This window comes from Talpa europaea, assembly GCF_964194135.1.
Source record: "Talpa europaea genome assembly, chromosome: 2".
Classification (NCBI taxonomy): domain Eukaryota; kingdom Metazoa; phylum Chordata; class Mammalia; order Eulipotyphla; family Talpidae; genus Talpa; species Talpa europaea.
Genome location: NC_140068.1, coordinates 142,611,180 through 142,629,811, shown reverse-complemented (window position 1 = coordinate 142,629,811; position 18,632 = coordinate 142,611,180). Strand labels below are relative to the sequence as shown.

The window sequence follows — 18,632 nt, the reverse complement described above, 5'->3', positions numbered from 1 at the left end:
CTAGCTAAAAATCTAAAGATAAGTTGATGTGCTTCTATACTCTACCTCACCCACCATTAAAGTCTCATCTCCCAGCCCCCAAAATACTATGTTCCCTGCTCATAAATGGCATCACCTACATCCCAGCCTCTCAGGTAGGAAACTTGGGAAGGCAATGTTGGAAATGAGGTGATCCTGCAAGGACACCATTTGAGCATGGAGGGTGCAAAATAAAGCAGCTTCTTATTGACTTTCTGTGCTTTCCCCACTCAGGCTGTTGCTCAGTCCGATACGGGCTGGCCTTCATCATGCTTCTCTGTAACTTTTCAATATTCACACAACAAATGAATTTTAGCATCGCCATGCCAGCTATGGTGAACAACACAGCCCGGCCCAGCCAACCCAATGCCTCCACAGACGTGCCTCCTACTGACGCCCCAGACAGCAGGAATGAAACTCCACAGGAACTCAAGGCAGTGGTAAGTTTAATGAGACTGTGGACTGTTTCCTCAATTCAAATGGTTTTAAAAAGAAGCTTATTTATTGAGTATCTAATATGTTCCAGGAATTATATAGAACAAAATATCTAGGGAGCTTATATCCCTATTTAATGTCTATGTGTTAGCATGGATTCACCTAGAATGAAGGAAACTGCTTCTGTCATTCATTGGACATAAATTCTTCCCTAAAATGGTGAAAATATCTACATAGACGTTTCACAGATTTAAATACTCTCCACTTTTTTCACCTTATTTTTATTATCTTGGAGATGCTGCTCATTTATAGGATTCTTTCTTTTTAGGCTCTGATTTTAAATTGGTAAGTTATCTGGGGAGGCAGGGAAATTGTGAACGGGGAAAGATTAAGTTGAATTTCTCTCTCTCTCTCTCTTTCTCTCACTTTCTCTCTCTCTTTCTCTCTCTCTCTCTCTCTCTCTCTCTCTCTCTCTCTCTTTCTGCTTGATAGAATTGTTGGATTAGAGGAATTGAGAGTAAGGAAAAGAAACTGCCAGTTATTACCATTTTCTGCCTCTTAGTCCAAAGATTAACAGTAGTGTGCTGTCTTCATCTAGGCCCCTGTGTATGACTGGAATCCTGAGATCCAGGGAATCATCCTCAGCGCACTCAACTATGGCACAATCTTGGCGCCAATCCCTAGTGGCTATGTGGCTGGAATATTTGGAGCCAAGTACGTGGTCGGTGCTGGCTTGGTCATTTCCTCAGTCCTGACCCCCTTCTGTCCACTGGCAGCTGACAGTGGAGTGACCTTGCTCATTGTCCTTCGGGTTGTCCAAGGCATAGCCCAGGTACCAAGATTTTTACTGTGAGTAGATCATGGGTTCCAAATTGACCTCAGATACTAAGAAGGGAACTTTTATTTTTATTTTACAGACCATGGTATTAACAGGTCAGTTTTCAATTTGGGTCAAATGGGCTCCCCCAGTGGAAAGGAGTCAGCTCATCACCATTGCTCAATCAGGTAACTGGCACCCTAATTGTCAGCCCTGTGCTGCATCACCAGACAGCTGCTGAGTGGAAGAGCGGCAAGTGACAGCAGGTTGTCTGGATTTTAGCTTTTATCACTAATCGCTGGGAACTCATCTTGGTTGAGTTTCAATCTGTAGGAGGCGTAGAGAGTCCCAAGCCTGACGCCCTCATGTGAAATACCCTGACTTCTTCTGTAGGAATATTACTGGGAAGCTTCGTCATCCTCTCTGTCGGAGGCCTCCTCTGCGACACCATAGGATGGCCTTATGTCTTCTATATCTTTGGTGAGTTTGTGCTCCTCTGCCTCAGAATTTTGTTTTAGGACAGAGAATGCTGGGTGTGCTTTCTTGATCCAAGTCATCTCTGGTTTACCAAATTCTAACAGATTTGGATTTTTTTTTTAAAGATTTATTTCTTTATGGAGACAAGAGCTGGGGTATAGCCCAGAGGTGTGGGGGATGAGAGGATTCTCCAGAGACAGGGCAGGGAACAGAACAGGCAGATTGACCGAAGTTCACTGCTGAGGGGAGCAGCGGTCCAGTTAGGAGAGATCTGCCGCACCATGTGGGTTGATCCCTGAGGGCCAGCAAATTGAACTCATGCTGCAGAAGCTGCTGATTGCTTCATAGGTTGAGTCTTAACCTCTTGTGCCACCAGGGAGGCCCTGTAGAGATATTTTTTTAACGGAAGTTTGTTGCAGCAAGGCAACACCACACTGACAAAGAAACGGGAGTCGTGGAGCAAACTGTTCTAGCAGATGCTACCAAGAAGGCAGAACCTTGCCTTTTTATGGAGGGAGTGATTATGCAGAGTATTACTCATGGCCGGAGGACAAAGACAAAAAAGCCAGGAAGAAGGAATGCATGTTTAGGTTAACTGCACTTTAGGAGAGAGGATTCTGCGAACCCAATTCAGATTTACAGCCCAGTTTTCTTGCCCAAAATTAGAGACCAAAATCAGACTTTCTGACCTTGGCTTCTGGTACCCATCTTGTTAACAAGGCATTCCGCTGATATCTCTCTGGGCGCAAAGTTACATACCAGTCAGTGGCTCCCCAGGCATTTCTTGTCATGCCTGGTGACATATGCTCATTGTCACAGGAGATTAAGCATCTTTCTCTTGTTTAACTTAAAAGACGCCTCTGCAGGGTCAGGAGTTAATTGATTGGTTGGGCCTAATGGGCTTTGTGCACATAAGGCTGAACTGCATAGCCCATATGGCGGCGTACGCAGTTCTTTCATTCTAGCAGACCCACAGAAGTGGATAATGTCAGAGAGATGCTGCAAATCACATTTAAGTTTAGGGAACTCGAGTGTGTAGCTAAAATAACTGGATGGCTTTAGAGGCATCATCACATTCCCTCCTGTTTCTAAATTCAACCCAAAAAGGACGCCACCTGGATTGCTTCATAAGCTATTGATAAGGTTATCTTGGTAGGAATGTATTTTTAGACAGGCTTACTTATTTCATATGTGTTTTACATTCTCTTAATATTAATTAGAAAATTGTGGGAATGAGACATAATCATAGGAAAAAATACCTAGTGGAGTAGAGAATCAGCCAATAGAGGCTGCAGGGCAGGGCAGACAACGTGAGGCTCAGAAGTGGGTAAAATACACAGAGACAAAAATTTTCAAAGCCACACTGAGTATTCTCAAAGTAGTATCCTACTACTTTGCAATAGTGTCCATACACAGTCATGGATGGAACAGTTGACCTGTTTTTGACTAATGTTTGAGGTTATGTATTTTTATAATATTCTCTGAAATCCTACATGCAACCTGCCTAATCTGGTGGGACCTGGAGGTTCAATCTATTGGTGTTTTCATTATAGGATGGTGCTCTTATTTCATGGGTTTTATTTATCAGGTCATATTTTCAAGAAGAAAATATGTTAAGTGTGACCACTATGGCACATGAATCTACCAGTGTTCTGTCCTAGAAATTTCAAATAGAATGGGAAACAAATAATGTTCAAGTGATCGGAGAAGCTGCTATGCTCATGGTTTTGAGAAACAGCAATAGCATGTTTAAGACAGGAACTCACTAAATACCCATGGAATCTTTTAACATCCTACCTTTTCAATATACACCAGTGCCGATTTTCACATCTATCCCTCCACACTTGATTTTGGGTTTTTTGTTGAGAGCATTGTGCTTTGTATTCTTTTTTTAAAAAAAAAATTTTTTTCATTTTTATACAGGAACTGGGGTACAGTGCAGAGGCGCGCGGGAGGGTGAGAGGATTCACCAGAGACAGAGTGGGGAACAGAATAGGCAGACTGACCAAAATACATTGCTGAGAGGAGCAGCGGGCGAGACAGGAGAGGTCTGCCATGCCATATGAATATCTCCATGGCTGGTCAGGAATCGAACCCACTCTGTGGGACTGTGGACAGCTTCACAGCACTGTGCTCAACCCTCTGCACCACTGGGGAGACCCTGTGCTTTGTATTCTTAAACTCTCAAAATCTAGCAAAAATCTTGGTGTTTGGGTTGCTCTGTATTTGTGAAGGATGTGTCATCCACAGCCAAGCAAGTGAAGAGAGCTCTTAGCTATTCTTAAGGAGCTAAAAAGGGACTTTTTAGATGAATCATGCTTTCACACACTACCAATAATGCTGTGTTGTCAAATTCAGAATAATGTATCTATTAGAGAAAATCATTCTGTTAAGGATTAGTTACAAATTTACGAATTTCCCGGGTAATCACTTGCACATATCCTGGGTGATCACTTGCACATATGCCTGCTGCTAAGTCTTCAGTGCCAGAGGTAGTTATGGAAGGACTTAATGATGGAAGGAACTTTGCAGAAGTATGACAAGGAAGAGGAATCCTTCCACACTTCGATGTGAGAATTTTTTCAAGCAAGCAGGGTAAGCTCACCATTATTTCTAACAATGAGTTATAGCCTTATTAATGGTGCATTTCAAAATTGCCCCAACACTGCTTTAAAACAAATGATTTATCATGCTCAGTGAAATAAGTCAGAAAGAAAAAGAAAAATACTGGATGGTCTCACATAGCAGGAATTTAGAAAACCTAAATAAGGGACCAGGAAAAAGACTAATACAAAGTAAAAATCAAAATCAACAAGCAACTATAAACCAGAGACACAATATGGGGTAGGGGGAGGGACAGGGAGAGGAAGGATTAGGGTCAAAAGAATGGGGGGTCCAACTGTATGGGGAATATAACCAAAATGAAAATGCATACATTGTGCAAAAATGAAAAATGTAATAATTATACAAAATAAAATAAAATATATATATAAATAAAACAAATGATTTATTCTCCTACTTCTGGGCAGCTCTGTTCTCTGTGTCTTGTATCTGCCTTGGACAATGGGTAACCTGGAACATGTTCTTCCTATGACAATGGCTAAGACTTTGGAAGAAAATTGAAAACAATATAGTGGTTCTTCAAACCTAAAAAAGCAAGTAATATGTTTGACCAAGGTCAAAATCAAGTTCTGGGAAAGTCCTCTCCACCAGTGATAGGTGCATGCTAGACTATGGATGAGGGCAGAGTAGAAACTGGTGTCATTGTGTGAACTACAAGATTCATCCCAGGTTAAAGTCAAATTGAAACATTCCAATCCAGTACTAATTAGACCCTCTTCTCCCAGGTGGAATAGACTGTGCCTGTTCTTTGCTCTGGTTTCTTCTTGTCTATGAGGACCCTGTGACTCATCCATTTATCAGCACTGGTGAGAAGGAATACATCGTGGCTTCCCTGGCTGAACAGGTGCACTGAGCAACTCCTCTGTCATCTCCATGTCTGTCTGCTTGTGTTGGAGGTGAGATGTGCAGTGGAGCAAAGCTTCTGTCTTCTAATAGAGGGGGCACTGTCATGTGCTTTCTTCTAGGGCAGTTCTCCAGGCTGGTCTGTTCCCATTAAGGCTATGGTCAAATCCCTGCCACTGTGGGCCATTTTAGTGTCTGCATTCTGCATATACTGGCGTAATTACATCATAATAGCATACATGCCAACATACATCAACACTGTGCTTGAAGCTAATTTCAGATATGTAAGTACAGTGAAATTCATTCTTTTCCTCCATTTAAATGCTTCTTTATAGAATCCTCTATATGTTATTTGGTCCAAAAATCAAGGATTGGGCCCAGGATGGTCAGGGAGGATATGCAACCTGGCTCTCTTGCATTTTCATTCAGGAGATTTTGAATCACTGAAAAGGAACCTTCTGCTTAATTAAAAGAGAGTGTTATGGTTCTAGGTCACTCATATTCACAGAATGTCACATTTCTTAACACACCTAAGGAAAAATATTACATTTAATCCAAACAATAACTCCAGTCAATCACTCTGTTGCAGATAAGCAACAAAGTTTAATAAAATTGTGTTCATCTTTAAGAAGACTGTGACATAGAAGCTAAAAACACTCTGAAAGTAAGGCATGATCTTATATAAAAACTTGTGGGAATATTTTAAGACAAAACATTTCTTTCAAGTTAAACACATACAGACTAAGTGTACATATGTGTACAGCTCTCTGATTTTTCCACTCAATGAACAGATTGTTGATTGGCTAACAGGAGCCTTTATTTCTTGCTAAATGGATGTTCTAAGACTAGGGAGGGGGGTATAGATTTCACTGAGAGGGACAATTCACCTGGTCATTAAATTATTGCTTTTCTCACCCTTTGGACTCAAAAGCAGTGTCCCCAGGGTGACTGGGCTCCCTGGTGAAACGTTGGAACTGGGTAACAGAGAACTGGCCTCTTAGCACTGGTCAGAGACTGGGGTTCCTGCAGCAAGGAGGCTGGGGTTCTGAGATCAGTAAGTCCAAAGACAGGGGGACAAGGACCAGAAGCAGCTGAAAAACAGAACTCAGGCCAGGGAATGAGAAAACAAGACATCTAGAGAGCTAGGGCATCAGAATGAGAAAGGGGCATCCTACGGCTGTTGTTGGTGATGATCTGTCTTTGAAGTGAGGCCACGTTCATGTGGGCTCTCATCCTCAGACACTGAGGCTGAGGAAGACCTGATGGGAGTGGTTGGAAAAAGAGTTGAGAACTCAGCACCTTCCCTGCATGGGAAGTCAAGAGACCTGGACTCGTTGCTCTCAGGGTAATTTCTCACTAAGTCACGTGACCTCTATGGTCTCAGTTTACTCATCCATTAAATGAACAGCTTGGACCAGGTCAGAGTGACATGCTCATTGTCTGGATTATGTAAACCAAGGGGGGGGGTCCCCCGTCCTCATTTTCTTTATCAGTCATTTAAAATAGAAGCTGAATTGCTAATAACAGGGTTCCCCATTTTAAAATCTCTTTTAAAATATAAAAAGGCAGTTGCAACATCTTGCTGTCTCCTGTTCCCAATCTCCCCTGTTCTCCCAGCCCACTCCACACATAAAGTTTTTATGATTTTCTCAGAACTTTTCCCATTGTGCCTTTTTGAGAATCCAAGCCTACACAAATGAATATTATTCTCCAAACCATTTTTTAAAGATTTATTTCTTTATGCATAAAAGAACTGGGGTGCAGGCCAGAGATGCAGGAGGGTGAGAGGACTCACCAGAGACAAAGTGGGGAACAGAACAGGCAGACTGACTGAAAGAAACTGCTGAGGCGAGCAGCAGGCAAGACAGGAGAGGTCTGCTGTGCTGTGTGGGTAGCTCCATGGCCTGGATTGCACTCCTGCTGCAGTGGCTGTAATAGCTCCACAGATTGCATCTTAACCCCTTGCGCCACCAGGAGGCCCCTCTCCAACCATTTTTAACAAAATCTTTACATACACATGTTTCCTTTTCTGTAAATTTTGTATTCATATATTTACCCATTTTTGTTCCAACTTTTATTCCTTTAAACATCTTTTTTCCAGGGGAAATTTATATATGCAGGAAGAATAAGTCATTTTTACCCCTCAAATTTAATTTTATGAATCTTTTTTCTGCAATATATTTTCTTACAGAAAATATATTGACTCATACCAGCAACGTGGAATTTGTGTTAGAGGAAAGAGCATGTAATGAATAACCCCAGATCTAGACATTCTCTCCACAGCGCTGTCTCCTTACTGTGGGGGATGATGACCTGTCCCTAACTCGTCTCCTCCCCAGAGTGGGATCATGTCAGCTCTGCCACTATGTGTTGCCTTTCCCACCTTTATCCTTGGAGGTCAACTTGCTGGTTTTCTCCACTCCAGAAAAATCCTTAGACTCAACACTATCAGGAAACTCTTTACTACCTTAGGTAAGAATGGAAGTGAATGGAGGGGTATGTGGGGGGCACCCAGGGGCCTCCTGTTCACTGTTTGTCCTCCTGCCAGGGGTTCTTATCCCATGTGGACTCCACCTGCTCCTGCCCTGGGTGAGATCCAGCCACAGCACCACCCTTGCCTTCTTGATCCTGATTTCCGCCATCCGCAACCTGTGTGAAGTAGGAGTTCTTCTCAACATGGTGGATATTGCTCCTCGGTAGGAACTCTGCTTTGTCCTCACAGAGACTCAATTCAGGTGCAGCGGCTTCAACTTGCTCCAACACATGGATCAAATATGAGTGACATGTGAGACAGGTCACAGGAATTGTCAGTACCATATCCAGATTCGAACTCATTCCTGGGAAGACCCAAAGATGTTCTACCATTTTGAACTTAGCTTTTTAGGTGAAAATGGGAGTAGACAGTGGCCACAGAAGAGCCCAATGAGAGGAGACCCCAATGATCTCTGTTTGTAGGGCATCAGCTGTCACATAGGGTTGGGCCCCTGAAAGGACTTGGAAACTCCACAAGCCTTGGTCATGTAAGGTGACTGCAGGCAAAGGGCGGGGACAGCAAGAGGAACACTTGCCTGATAGAGGTCATATCAGAGGTCAATGAACTTTACCCTATAGCTCCCAGGGACATTTCACAGTGAAGAAAACACACTCATCCTCAGATAATGTGGCAATATTTGTGGGAAATACCTTTTCTCAGAGGAGCCATGTTTTTTATATTATAGGAGAGAGATATTTTATACACAAAACCTAGATTCTGGAAGATGAGGCTCCATAGCAGTGTCTTAGGATCATAAGCCAGCTACATGGCCCTAATCTGTATATTTTGTATAAACATGTAAAGAAGTTAGTACAGGTGACCCCTTGGAAGTCTCTGAACCCAGCACAGGATCCTACTAATCCTATCAGGACATTACATTCAGGTTTGGTCCAGGGTCACACAGCCGCAGGCATCCTCAGAGATAAGCACAGAGTTGTAACAGATGAGCTGAGAGTAACCTCTTATTTCCAGTGAATGTTCTCTCTGTCTCTCTCTCTCTCTCTCTCTCGCAGGTACAGTGCCTTTCTCAGGGGACTATCACAAGTATTTTCTTTCTTAGCTGGAGCCATCTCTCCCGCCGTCACTGGTTATTTCATAAATCAGGTGAGAAACTGTTCTCATGAAATAATCATAGACCAAATCTGTATTGTCACCCAGTAGAAGTCAGACTAAGAGTATTTTTATTCCCTCCTCAATGTGGCTTTCACAGCTTGTGAAACCCAAGTTTGTGAGGGGAAGCTACCACTGGTTCAAGTGTGGAGTACAGGAGAATGTACAATTTTATAGCTTATTCTTTCTGAGATTTTAGAAGATGCATTTCTCATGCTACTCTGCAAATTTTCTAGAAATATTCTTGGCATTTCTTATGATGACAAAAAATGTTGAGTGACAAAAATAATTTCCTTTAAGGAATTACAGTTTATCTTGACATTTTATGTCCCTTCTCTGCCAGTTCCTTGAAGAGAGGTAAGTGACTTGATGAGAGAGCCTATGGCCTGGGTATTGTAGAGCATCTGTGGTATAAGCATCTGTCAATTGTGCACATGGGTTTTGAGCATTCCACTCATTCCTTCCACCAATCCTAAGGAACTGGGTTGAGATGCACAAGGAAAATGCTGAAAAGTAAGTCACACTTTAATAGTTACCTTAGTTATTTGTCCATGTAGTCCATGATCACTCTGTAATCCAGCAGAAGCCCTGGAATGATGTGATCAAAAAAAGTTTTACCTACAGTTGCTCCCTTGACCCTCCTGCATAGAAATTTTATCTTCAGTGTAGAGCAGACAAATCACAATGCATACAATCTGGCAACCTTTTGATGGTGGCATCTGCATGAATCTATCTGCCAGATGCCTATAGGAACTATAGAAGTTTACCTGCATTATATTTAGGACAGATCATATACCTACTGACAGAAAATACTTTCTGACAACTGTTGGGAAGGGTTTCAAAAATACCGTTTTTCCCAAGAAACCATCTTCTTAGGTGCCCAGAGGGTGAGTTCATGAGAATAATTCAAAAGTGGCTTGGGAGCCTCTATAGCCAGTATAGACCAATGGTTGAGCCCTAGTCCTATTTTTCTCTCTTCCTCATAAAAATCCCCCATCCTTTTGGATCCATATCTGTATCTCTGTCTCAAGTGTGGCTCTTTGGAGTTCACAAAGGCCGTTAGTTAAATTGAAGGACAACACAATGTATTGGGGGAAAATACTGTGATGAGTCCAGACTTGTGGGGGTAAATGATGAATTCACAAGAGAATGAGTGGAGAACAGAACAAGCAATTTATTGAAATATACTGCTAAGAGAAACAGCAGGTGGGAGTGAGAGTTCTGTGCATGAAGGACTTGGGGGTCCCTTTTTCAACCTGTTTCCCAGGCGTCTCATGAGTAGGGAGTTCATTTGGGCAAGTTAGTTCTGGGATGACTGGTCTTGGGAGCTGACCTTTGACACAGAATGTATGCTGGCCCTGCTTCTGCATTCATAGTCAAAGTGATCAGTCTTAGGGCCTGGTTCTCACATTACCTGGTTCTCAATTACCTTTGTCTTCTGAGGTGTCCCCTGATGCGGCCCTGTGTTTACAGTATGACTACAGACTGAGGGAGCAGAACAGATTCTAAAAAATCTATGACCTGCTTCCTATTTTTCATAGGTTGCCCTGGGGAAGATAGGAAACCCCTTTGCTTCTACAATATTCCAAACTCTTGGACTCTTCCAGAAGCATAGTGGCTATCTGAATATTTGAGAGCTGATTTGCCTTTTGCCAATTTGGAGGCCTTTCATACAGATTCCATCTGCTGAGCTGAATGTGCCTCAGTCAAATTGTATTTTCAATGATTAACACCTCAGAAATGACAGTGCAGCCAGATTTGTATTTTCTGGATGAATCTCACCGGTATTAGCATCTCTAATCCAAACAAAGACAGAATTAGTTCTTGAAGCTTCATGTAAATTGTTTTTGGGATTTAAGGGAATCAATTAGTTGCATACAATTATGGTATTATTCAGCTTCCTTAAGTTTATCTGGCATCAAAACACTGATTCAAGCCATTATACTTAAGAATAATTGTTTTTAGAGAGAGTAGGATTAGCTCATGTGAAGTAGACCAGTTTGCTGAGTAACACTATGTGTGCTGTGAGGTTGGGATCACTTCAGCAGAGTGTGGTGCATTTAGAAAACAAGATGTATGCACCCGTCAAAGGTGCTTCTGTAGTTCAGCACCAAGAATTTGCTGCAGATATGGTTCTTAGGCAGGAGGGCAAGTCTCCATTGAGAATAAGAGCCCTAAGGGCCACTGGAGATTTCCATCTTGAGTTCATACCCCAGAGGCTTTACAAAGAGGGGAAATGATTTCTCCTAGCTTGCATGCCCCAGTGCTGGGGCTCCAGTTAAGGTTTATTTTAGTGTTGACACTGCTGTTTCATGGAGAAGTTTATTACCACCACCATTTGTACTGTTTCCTCACTCTGAGAAAAGAAATCTTGGAAAATAATGGCATGCAAGACAGGAAGAGAAGCTCCTGAATGGATCAGAGCCCTCATGGGAATCCCTTGAATTTCTGCTTGGGTTTCCCCTAATGAAAATGATTGTAGAAGTGAACAGATTCCCTTTAGCTCCTTGGAGCAGTAGCTTTGTAAGTTTTTTATATTTTTTTTAAAGATTTATTTATACATACAAGAGCTCGGGGTGTAAGCCAGAGGTGTCAGTGGGGGGTGGTGTGGGGGGATGAGAGGATTCACCAGAGACTGAGCAGGGAGCAGAACAGGAGGACTGATTGAAATACACTGCTGGTGAGACAGGAGAGGTCTACACTTCTGTGTGGGTTAGTTCCCTTCTGGAGATTAAAATCATGTTGCAGTGGCTGTTGATAGCTTCATAGTGCTGAGACTTAACCTCTTGTGCCACCAGGGAGGCCCAGCTTTATCAATTTAGTCTCAAAAACTGAGTCAGAAACTTCTTCAAGATCTCAGTGCTCCTTTGGTAATCTTTCTTCAGGTACTGTGATGTTTTGCATTAATAGTCTAAGTGTGGCTTTGTTACTTATTTATTTTTACTGATGTGCCATTGGTTTATCACATTGTGATTTACAGGTATAGGATCTCCCCCTTCAGATGTTGTTATTATATCACATTACTCATCAAAACATCTTTAGTCCTCCACTACAGTCCAGTATTTCAACAGGGTGGTCCCCAGGAAAAGGGGAGTTTCCATGTCCCCTGCCCCACCCAAGAAAGTGTGGAGCTGAGCTAGGAGGAGGAAAATCTGGAGAGGAGAAGGAAAAGGAAGGATGAAAAATGGGGAGCCAGAAAGAGACCTGGAGGAGGCACATGGAGCAGAGAGACCCGTGAAGAAGCTGCACTTGCTTCTTGGTCTTGGACGGGAGGAAATAGATGTGGGTGAGAGACCCAAGGGTAGGTTTTCAGTGGCAACTTCTATCTTGATTTTGATTTTGCTCTTTTCTTCCCATACTTGTGTGGCCATTCTGTCCCTTTCCTATGGTCCCCACCAGGAGGTGCCTTAGACTTGTGGCAGGCTTCTGGCCTCTGGCCCTTCTTTGAGCCAACCCTGTTTCACTGAACATTTACCCACAAGAGGATGGGTACTTAGGGTGCTTGATTTGGAAGCTTTATTCTTTGTTTTTTGCTTTGTTGCATGCTAATGTATTAAAGTTCCTTTCTACTAATGGTTTCATACAGTAGAGTATGTTTTTGTCTTGATGCTGCAGATGGCAGAAACTATTTAGAGCAGGAAGTTTTAGGGGTTCTGGGATGCCCCTCACCCTGCCCTGTAACAGTATGCCCTTATTTTTATTTATAATCTTTGCTATTTAATTTTTTTGCAAGCAATATTGGTTTACAACATTGTTTGTGGTTTAGAGGTATATAATTTCCCCTAACATGCTCTTTTAAACCCAAGGTTCTGTGTTCTGTTTAGAAATCTCCCACTTTGACACATCTGGCCATGAGGTAGTGGGCTATCCCTATCTCTGTTTAATCATTTGGGTAAGTTGCAGGTTCATAATTTTGGTGGCTCTTTTTCCTTGGCTTTGAATATTTTAGGTAATTTCCCAGCTATAAAGACCAACATGTTGGTGCGTATTGATACCAAGGGCCAGTGCCTGCCACTTTACCAGAGTGGTCAACACCTTCCTACAGAGACTAGTAATGCCTGGTTCATCAGTGGATCCCTTCGCTGGAAGTCAAAGGATTCAGGTGCAGATTAGAAAAGGTTTTAAATGTTTCCTCAAATCTTTCAAAGAATTCAGCACCGTGTTCATCTTCTTTGTGGTGGCAATTTTGGATTTGGGACTAATTTGTTGTTCTGGAAAAGACATTGAAATTTGTTTCATAAGATTTTTCCTACTTTTTTACAGCTCTGCTTATCTCTCAAGAGCTGTTCCTTGATTGATTCCTCACATTCTGCCTTTTCCATCCATTCTTTAACTTTTGTTTGGGAAACAGCATGTGAATTCATTGGTATTGATCAGAAAACCCACAATGCTAGCTCTCCAGGAGAAATTCAGATTTTTTGAGAATTCTAGTAGATGCTGAGAGGAATTAGGAGATCTTTATTTGGCTCTTCGTTCTACTTATGGCCAAGGGATATAGTCTGAGAATCTAGTGTCTTTACCTTCTACTGGGTGTTGACTCTGCTGAAATGCAGCAGTAATCATTCTGATTTATTTTCTTCTTCTTGGCCTATGGAGAAGGAGGACAATAAACAAGAGCTGCCTTGCCCAGTAGTCCATCAATAATGAGAGGGGAGGTGCTGATAGATTGGGCTCTGGCTTTGTTCAGAAGTGTTTTGTTTTGTTTTTTTAGTTTTAATTTTTCTAATATTAGTAATGGCGTCCAACAAGATGGACATTTTAATTCTGAAGATGTGACCTTATCATTTCTTCTCTTAGAAAGAAACTTGTAGGTATCAGTAAAAATAACTATTCCATTAACCTGTTTTTTTTGTTTTGAGGCAGCTCTTGTAGCTGCACCCATAAAGAATTTTGGTAATTCATAAGTAACCCATTTGGCTTCTTCAAAGAAATGTCCTGTTAGCTAATTCCTCTCACCAAGGAAACTATTACCATATTCCCTCCATAAATGTTGCCCCTAAACCCTGCAAGGGTGGTGATTGGTGGTCATCCCCTGCCCCTCCTGATTTATTGGGTTTTGAAGTCTCATTTCCCATAGTCAACCTTACCTAGCTGACATTCTAGCTGACTTTGTTTGGGATCCATTTGTGGGTATAGTCTGGCACCGTTGGTGTGGCCCAGGGTGGGCTTGGCCTTCACCTGTCTCAGTTTACCTACAACTGCTTCAGTCAACTGTAGGAGCTCAGGGTGCAGAGGAACAACCCTCATGTCACCCTCAGGGGAGCACAAAGATGTGTGAAAATGCTCCCCCTGGAGGACCACTCACTAGTCATCACAGCATCTAGTCCCAGCATCCTCTGCTGGGTTTCTACTTGCGTAGACACACTGGACACGTGGGTCAGCGGGAGCACTTGGCCTTTTCCCGTGGAGACAGTCAAGGCTGCTCCCATCAGCTTGTCTTCATATTCTAAGCAAATTTTGTCTTTCCAACTCAAACAGAATACCTATACCCACCCCCAAGGGACAGTGCTGCCATTACCTGTTGCCAATGGGACTAGATTTCCACACTGGGAGCTGTCTGATCTGGGATAAATATCCTTAGAAAAGTCAAGGACTGTCAACCAAACCTGGAGCCACATGACCTGGGAGTAGTCACCAGTCACCATGTCAGAGCTGCAAGGAGTTGGATAGATTCAAGGGCCCTTGTTGGAGCCATGCTTTTGGTCTGCTCCCTGCTCCAGGTGTTCAGACAAAGTCTCTGAGACATGTGAAATCCCATCTCTTATTTTTTAAGATTTATTTTATTTATGCATATAAGAACTGGGGTACAGGCCAGAGGTATAGGGGGTGAGAGGACTCACCAGAGAGAGTGGGGAGCAGAAAAGGCAGATCTACTGAAATACAATGCTGAGGGGAGAAGCAGCCAAGACAGGGAAGATGTGCTGTGCCATGTGGGTAGCTCCCTGGCTGGTCAGGGATTGAACTCATGCTGCAGTGGCTGCCAATTGCTTGATAGTGCTGTCTTTAACCCTTGCACCACCAGGGAGGCCCCGGAGTGACATCTCTTAATTAAAATAAATTATGTGACTTTATTAAGGAATTGAGGACTCAAGCCTGGGGTTGGCTCCAGGTAGCTTTGGGAAAGTTCTCTAAATTCTGAGCTTCACAATGAAAATTTTATACTGTCTGCAATGAAAATATTTGATGTTGTCAATGATTTTTCTGGGGAAAATATAGGCTGGTGTCCTATAAATATCTCTATTGATGTTGTCTATGCATTGAAGAAAACAAGGACAGTTGTTAAAACTTACCCTGTGTTGTTACTATCTTCTGGGAACTGGGAGTTTTATTTTACAGGAGAAAACATTCTTTGATGTTGATGACTTAGTTCTTGCCCAAAACAGTCCTACTGTACCTTGACTTTTTGGTTGTGCCCCTCCATTGAAACTAAGGATTGGGGTACTTTTAATTGTTGGTTTTAGCTTGCACTTGTAAAGTACAGAGTGGCCATCCATTCTGGTTTGTCTAGATTCCATTTTCCCCAGATGTGTCATATGCCATCTGAATCCTTGAAAGTTCTGTTTAATATAGAAAGAACTGGCCAACTATGAAGATCATTTATGTAAATATCAAATATTTAAAAAATGAATATGATGCTGACTGAATAACATAGTGAAGGAAAAACCTGATGCTGGCACTTGTATGCCCATTAGTGGTTATTGTAGACACTCCTCTGACCAACATCACTTGCATGGTTTTTATACATTGGTGTATAGTCTTCCATATTTTAAAATGCTGTTAACTTTGTCAGACTATGAAGAATACACAGCAGATGATTAGATTCTCCTAATAATCTTATTGATACAGCCTTTATGAAGAAAGATATCTGTGACATTCACATGAATATCATTCTTTAGGATTCTTTTGGTATTTTTTACAAGTAATCATGACTATGATGAAGAATACCAGGGTAGCACAATACCCATAGTGCAATACAATTCAAAACTTTTTTGTTCTTTAAAAATTTAATTCCATACACTGTCAGGAAATGGTTGTTTAAAAGGGAAATTTGCAAACTGACATTGTTTTCCCTATTTTTTACTCACTCATTCATTCATTTATTCATCCATACAACAGATATTTATTGAACATGAGCATGGGCTAGATATTATTTAAGTGAATAAAAGAAATAAATCCCCTGCCTTCAAAGACTATATTTTAGGAAAATTTCCAGGCAAAGAGTAATGTTATGAGTAAAATATATATACATTGAGGGATGGGTGGTAAGTGCTAAGAAAAGAGGAAAGCAGGAATGGAGAAGAAGGCACAGAAGAAGGGGTGATTTTCAATTTTTAATAGGATGATATAGGAAAGACTCGCTGAAAAAGTAGCACTGAAGCAAAGAAGCAATCAAGGAGTGAGAAAATAGCTCTCTGAGGGAAGACTGTTCCACAGTGGAGAAGGTTAATGCATAGTAACATATCTCCTATTCCAGGAACAAGTTGGAAGCTCATAGAATTTGTACCAGTTGGAGTTGGGGGCAATAGAACATGGCACCATCTGAGCCTTTTTGATATAGGAGGGAGGACAAGGACTAGGAAACCCTAATAATCTGTAGTTTCCTACCACCAGAACTCTGAATATGGTTGGAGAAATGTCTTCTTCATTGCAGCTGCTATTGACATAGCAGGCCTGGTCATGTACCTCATCCTGGGAAGAGCTGAAGTCCAAGACTGGGCATATGACTGACATTCACCCACTTCTATGCAAACCTAGTGACACCTCATATCCTGTTGCTTAGTTGTAAATCACTTTCCCTCATGGACCTTCCCAGTTCATACTTGCTTATGGGTTGGCCATCCAGTTTGAATTGACTTGCTTCTAGTCTCTTGTTAAAGAACTTGGCTGTGTAATACTGGGAGTTCTGTCTGACTATTTACAAGGGAGGGTTGGAGGAAAGTCTAGGTATTTAACTCTGAGTGCCTGAAAGCATGCGTGTCTGAATTTCCATGTGGTTTCCAGTCTTTCCATTGTTAATGTGACATAATCAGAAATAACTGTCCCCAGTTCTTTGCATGGAGCTCCAAAACCTTTGTTATTTCCTGGCTGATATGTAGGAAGGAGTATATTTTTACATAAAAATTGATTTTAGTTCCTGTCTACTGACACAAGACTTTCTGACAACCTTAGAACTTACTGAGTAATAAGAATGTCTTTTTGGTGTAGAATTGAGATGATTGTTGGCTGAGTCCCTAAGGAGTTTCAGGGTCCTCAGAAAGAACAAAACATGATTAGAAGTTTGGAACTTTTAATATGTCATCCAATCTGTGGGAAGAGAAGAGAGTCTGGAGAATGAGACATTCACCAATTGTCAGTGACTTAATCAATAAAACCTTTATGAATGTCATAAATGACTGGGTTCTGAGAGCTTCCATTTGTCATCATATGGAAAAGCTGGAACAATGTTGAACCTGTAGAAGACATGTAAAATCTGTATCCCTTCCCACACTCTGTCCTATACACCTTTCCCACTTTGTTGTTCCTATGTTTTATCCTTTATAATAAACCAATAAAAGTCAACTGTTTTGGTGTGTCTCTGACTTGCCATCTTAGAACAGGGACCTTTCTTCAATAAAGACTATTTGAAACCAGCAGAATGCTCCTCCCCGTGGAGCCAGAGGTGAGCTACAAAGTTCCCGCACGCCAGGCCCCTTCTGGCCAGCAGTCTGAGCCCAGAGGAGGATCGGGCATCCACAGCTGGGGAGGCTGGGCACGCAGGAGAGTGTGTCGGCCACTCGCCATTTTAGAACAGGGAACTTTCTTCAATAAAGACTGCTTGAAACTGGCGTAAGTCTCCCCGCAGAGCCAGAGGTGAGCTGAAGGCCCCCACAAGCCTGGTCCCCCCTGGCAGGGAGTGGATCCCAGAGGGGGATCCAGCGATTTTGAGCCCAGAGTGTAATCCAGCAGCCCCATCTCCAGAGAAGTCTGTGGGACTTCAAGACACACCTTTGGAATTAAACAAACACAGAAGGAGGAGATCTTCTGTGACAGTGACCATTAACATACTCAAAGTACCACTGCCTCACTGGACTTCTGGCATAACAGTATTTGGCTCGTTTGGACCACCAGTTTCTGAAATCCCAGAAAGAGCACCCCAAAAAGATGCCGGCCAGTACCAGCAACACAGTGTCCCAATGCATAGGGCAAGTTAGAAAACAGGCAGCAGGGAGAAGAAAAACTACATGCAACCTAGCAACTCCTCAGGAAAAAGACACACCACAAAAAGAAAATCACCCACCAGAATGCAACAACAGTGACTTGGAAGTACTTCTGAGTCTTCCAGAAAGAGAATTTAAAATTGCCATGATTAAAAAACTGAAGGAAGTCAAAAATGATATGGGAAAAATAATCAATGATCAGAAGAATAAAATTGAGTCCCTAAAGAGGGAAGTAAAAGAAATTCAGGAGATCAAATAATTAATGGAGGAGCTAAAGAACTCTGGGAAAAGCAGTGAAAGCAGAATAGATGAAATGGAAGAACAAATAAGTACTCTTGAAGACATAGAAATAAAAGGACCAAAACAGAAAAGGAAAGACAAAAATGAAGGAAAAAGACTGAAGAAAGACTTCGGGAACTATCTGACTTCATGAGGAAAGGAAATATAAGAGTTATAGGAATCCCAGAAGGAGAGGAGAGAGACGTAGGAACAGACAAAATATTCAAGAAAATAATTGACGAGAACTTCCCAAACATGAGGGAGCTGAAAATAGACATAGAAGAAGCAAGAAGAACACCAA

At 42.0% G+C, this 18,632-nt stretch overlaps 1 protein-coding gene across 1 annotated transcript in view; it reads left to right on the top strand.

The window, feature by feature from the left end:
- LOC311188423 (putative small intestine urate exporter) overlaps positions 1 to 10,489 on the top strand; it is a gene marked incomplete at both ends in the record, with an annotated part of 161,112 nt that extends 150,623 nt beyond the window's left edge. The window contains 8 exons of the mRNA XM_084259523.1: positions 1,052 to 1,285; positions 1,371 to 1,458; positions 1,664 to 1,750; positions 5,095 to 5,213; positions 5,335 to 5,428; positions 7,761 to 7,908; positions 8,759 to 8,849; positions 10,397 to 10,489. Coding sequence (XP_084115649.1) covers positions 1,052 to 1,285; positions 1,371 to 1,458; positions 1,664 to 1,750; positions 5,095 to 5,213; positions 5,335 to 5,428; positions 7,761 to 7,908; positions 8,759 to 8,849; positions 10,397 to 10,489 — 954 coding nt within the window. The remainder of the gene's footprint in view (positions 1 to 1,051; positions 1,286 to 1,370; positions 1,459 to 1,663; positions 1,751 to 5,094; positions 5,214 to 5,334; positions 5,429 to 7,760; positions 7,909 to 8,758; positions 8,850 to 10,396) is intronic.
- Between the last annotated feature and the right edge of the window lie 8,143 nt (positions 10,490 to 18,632).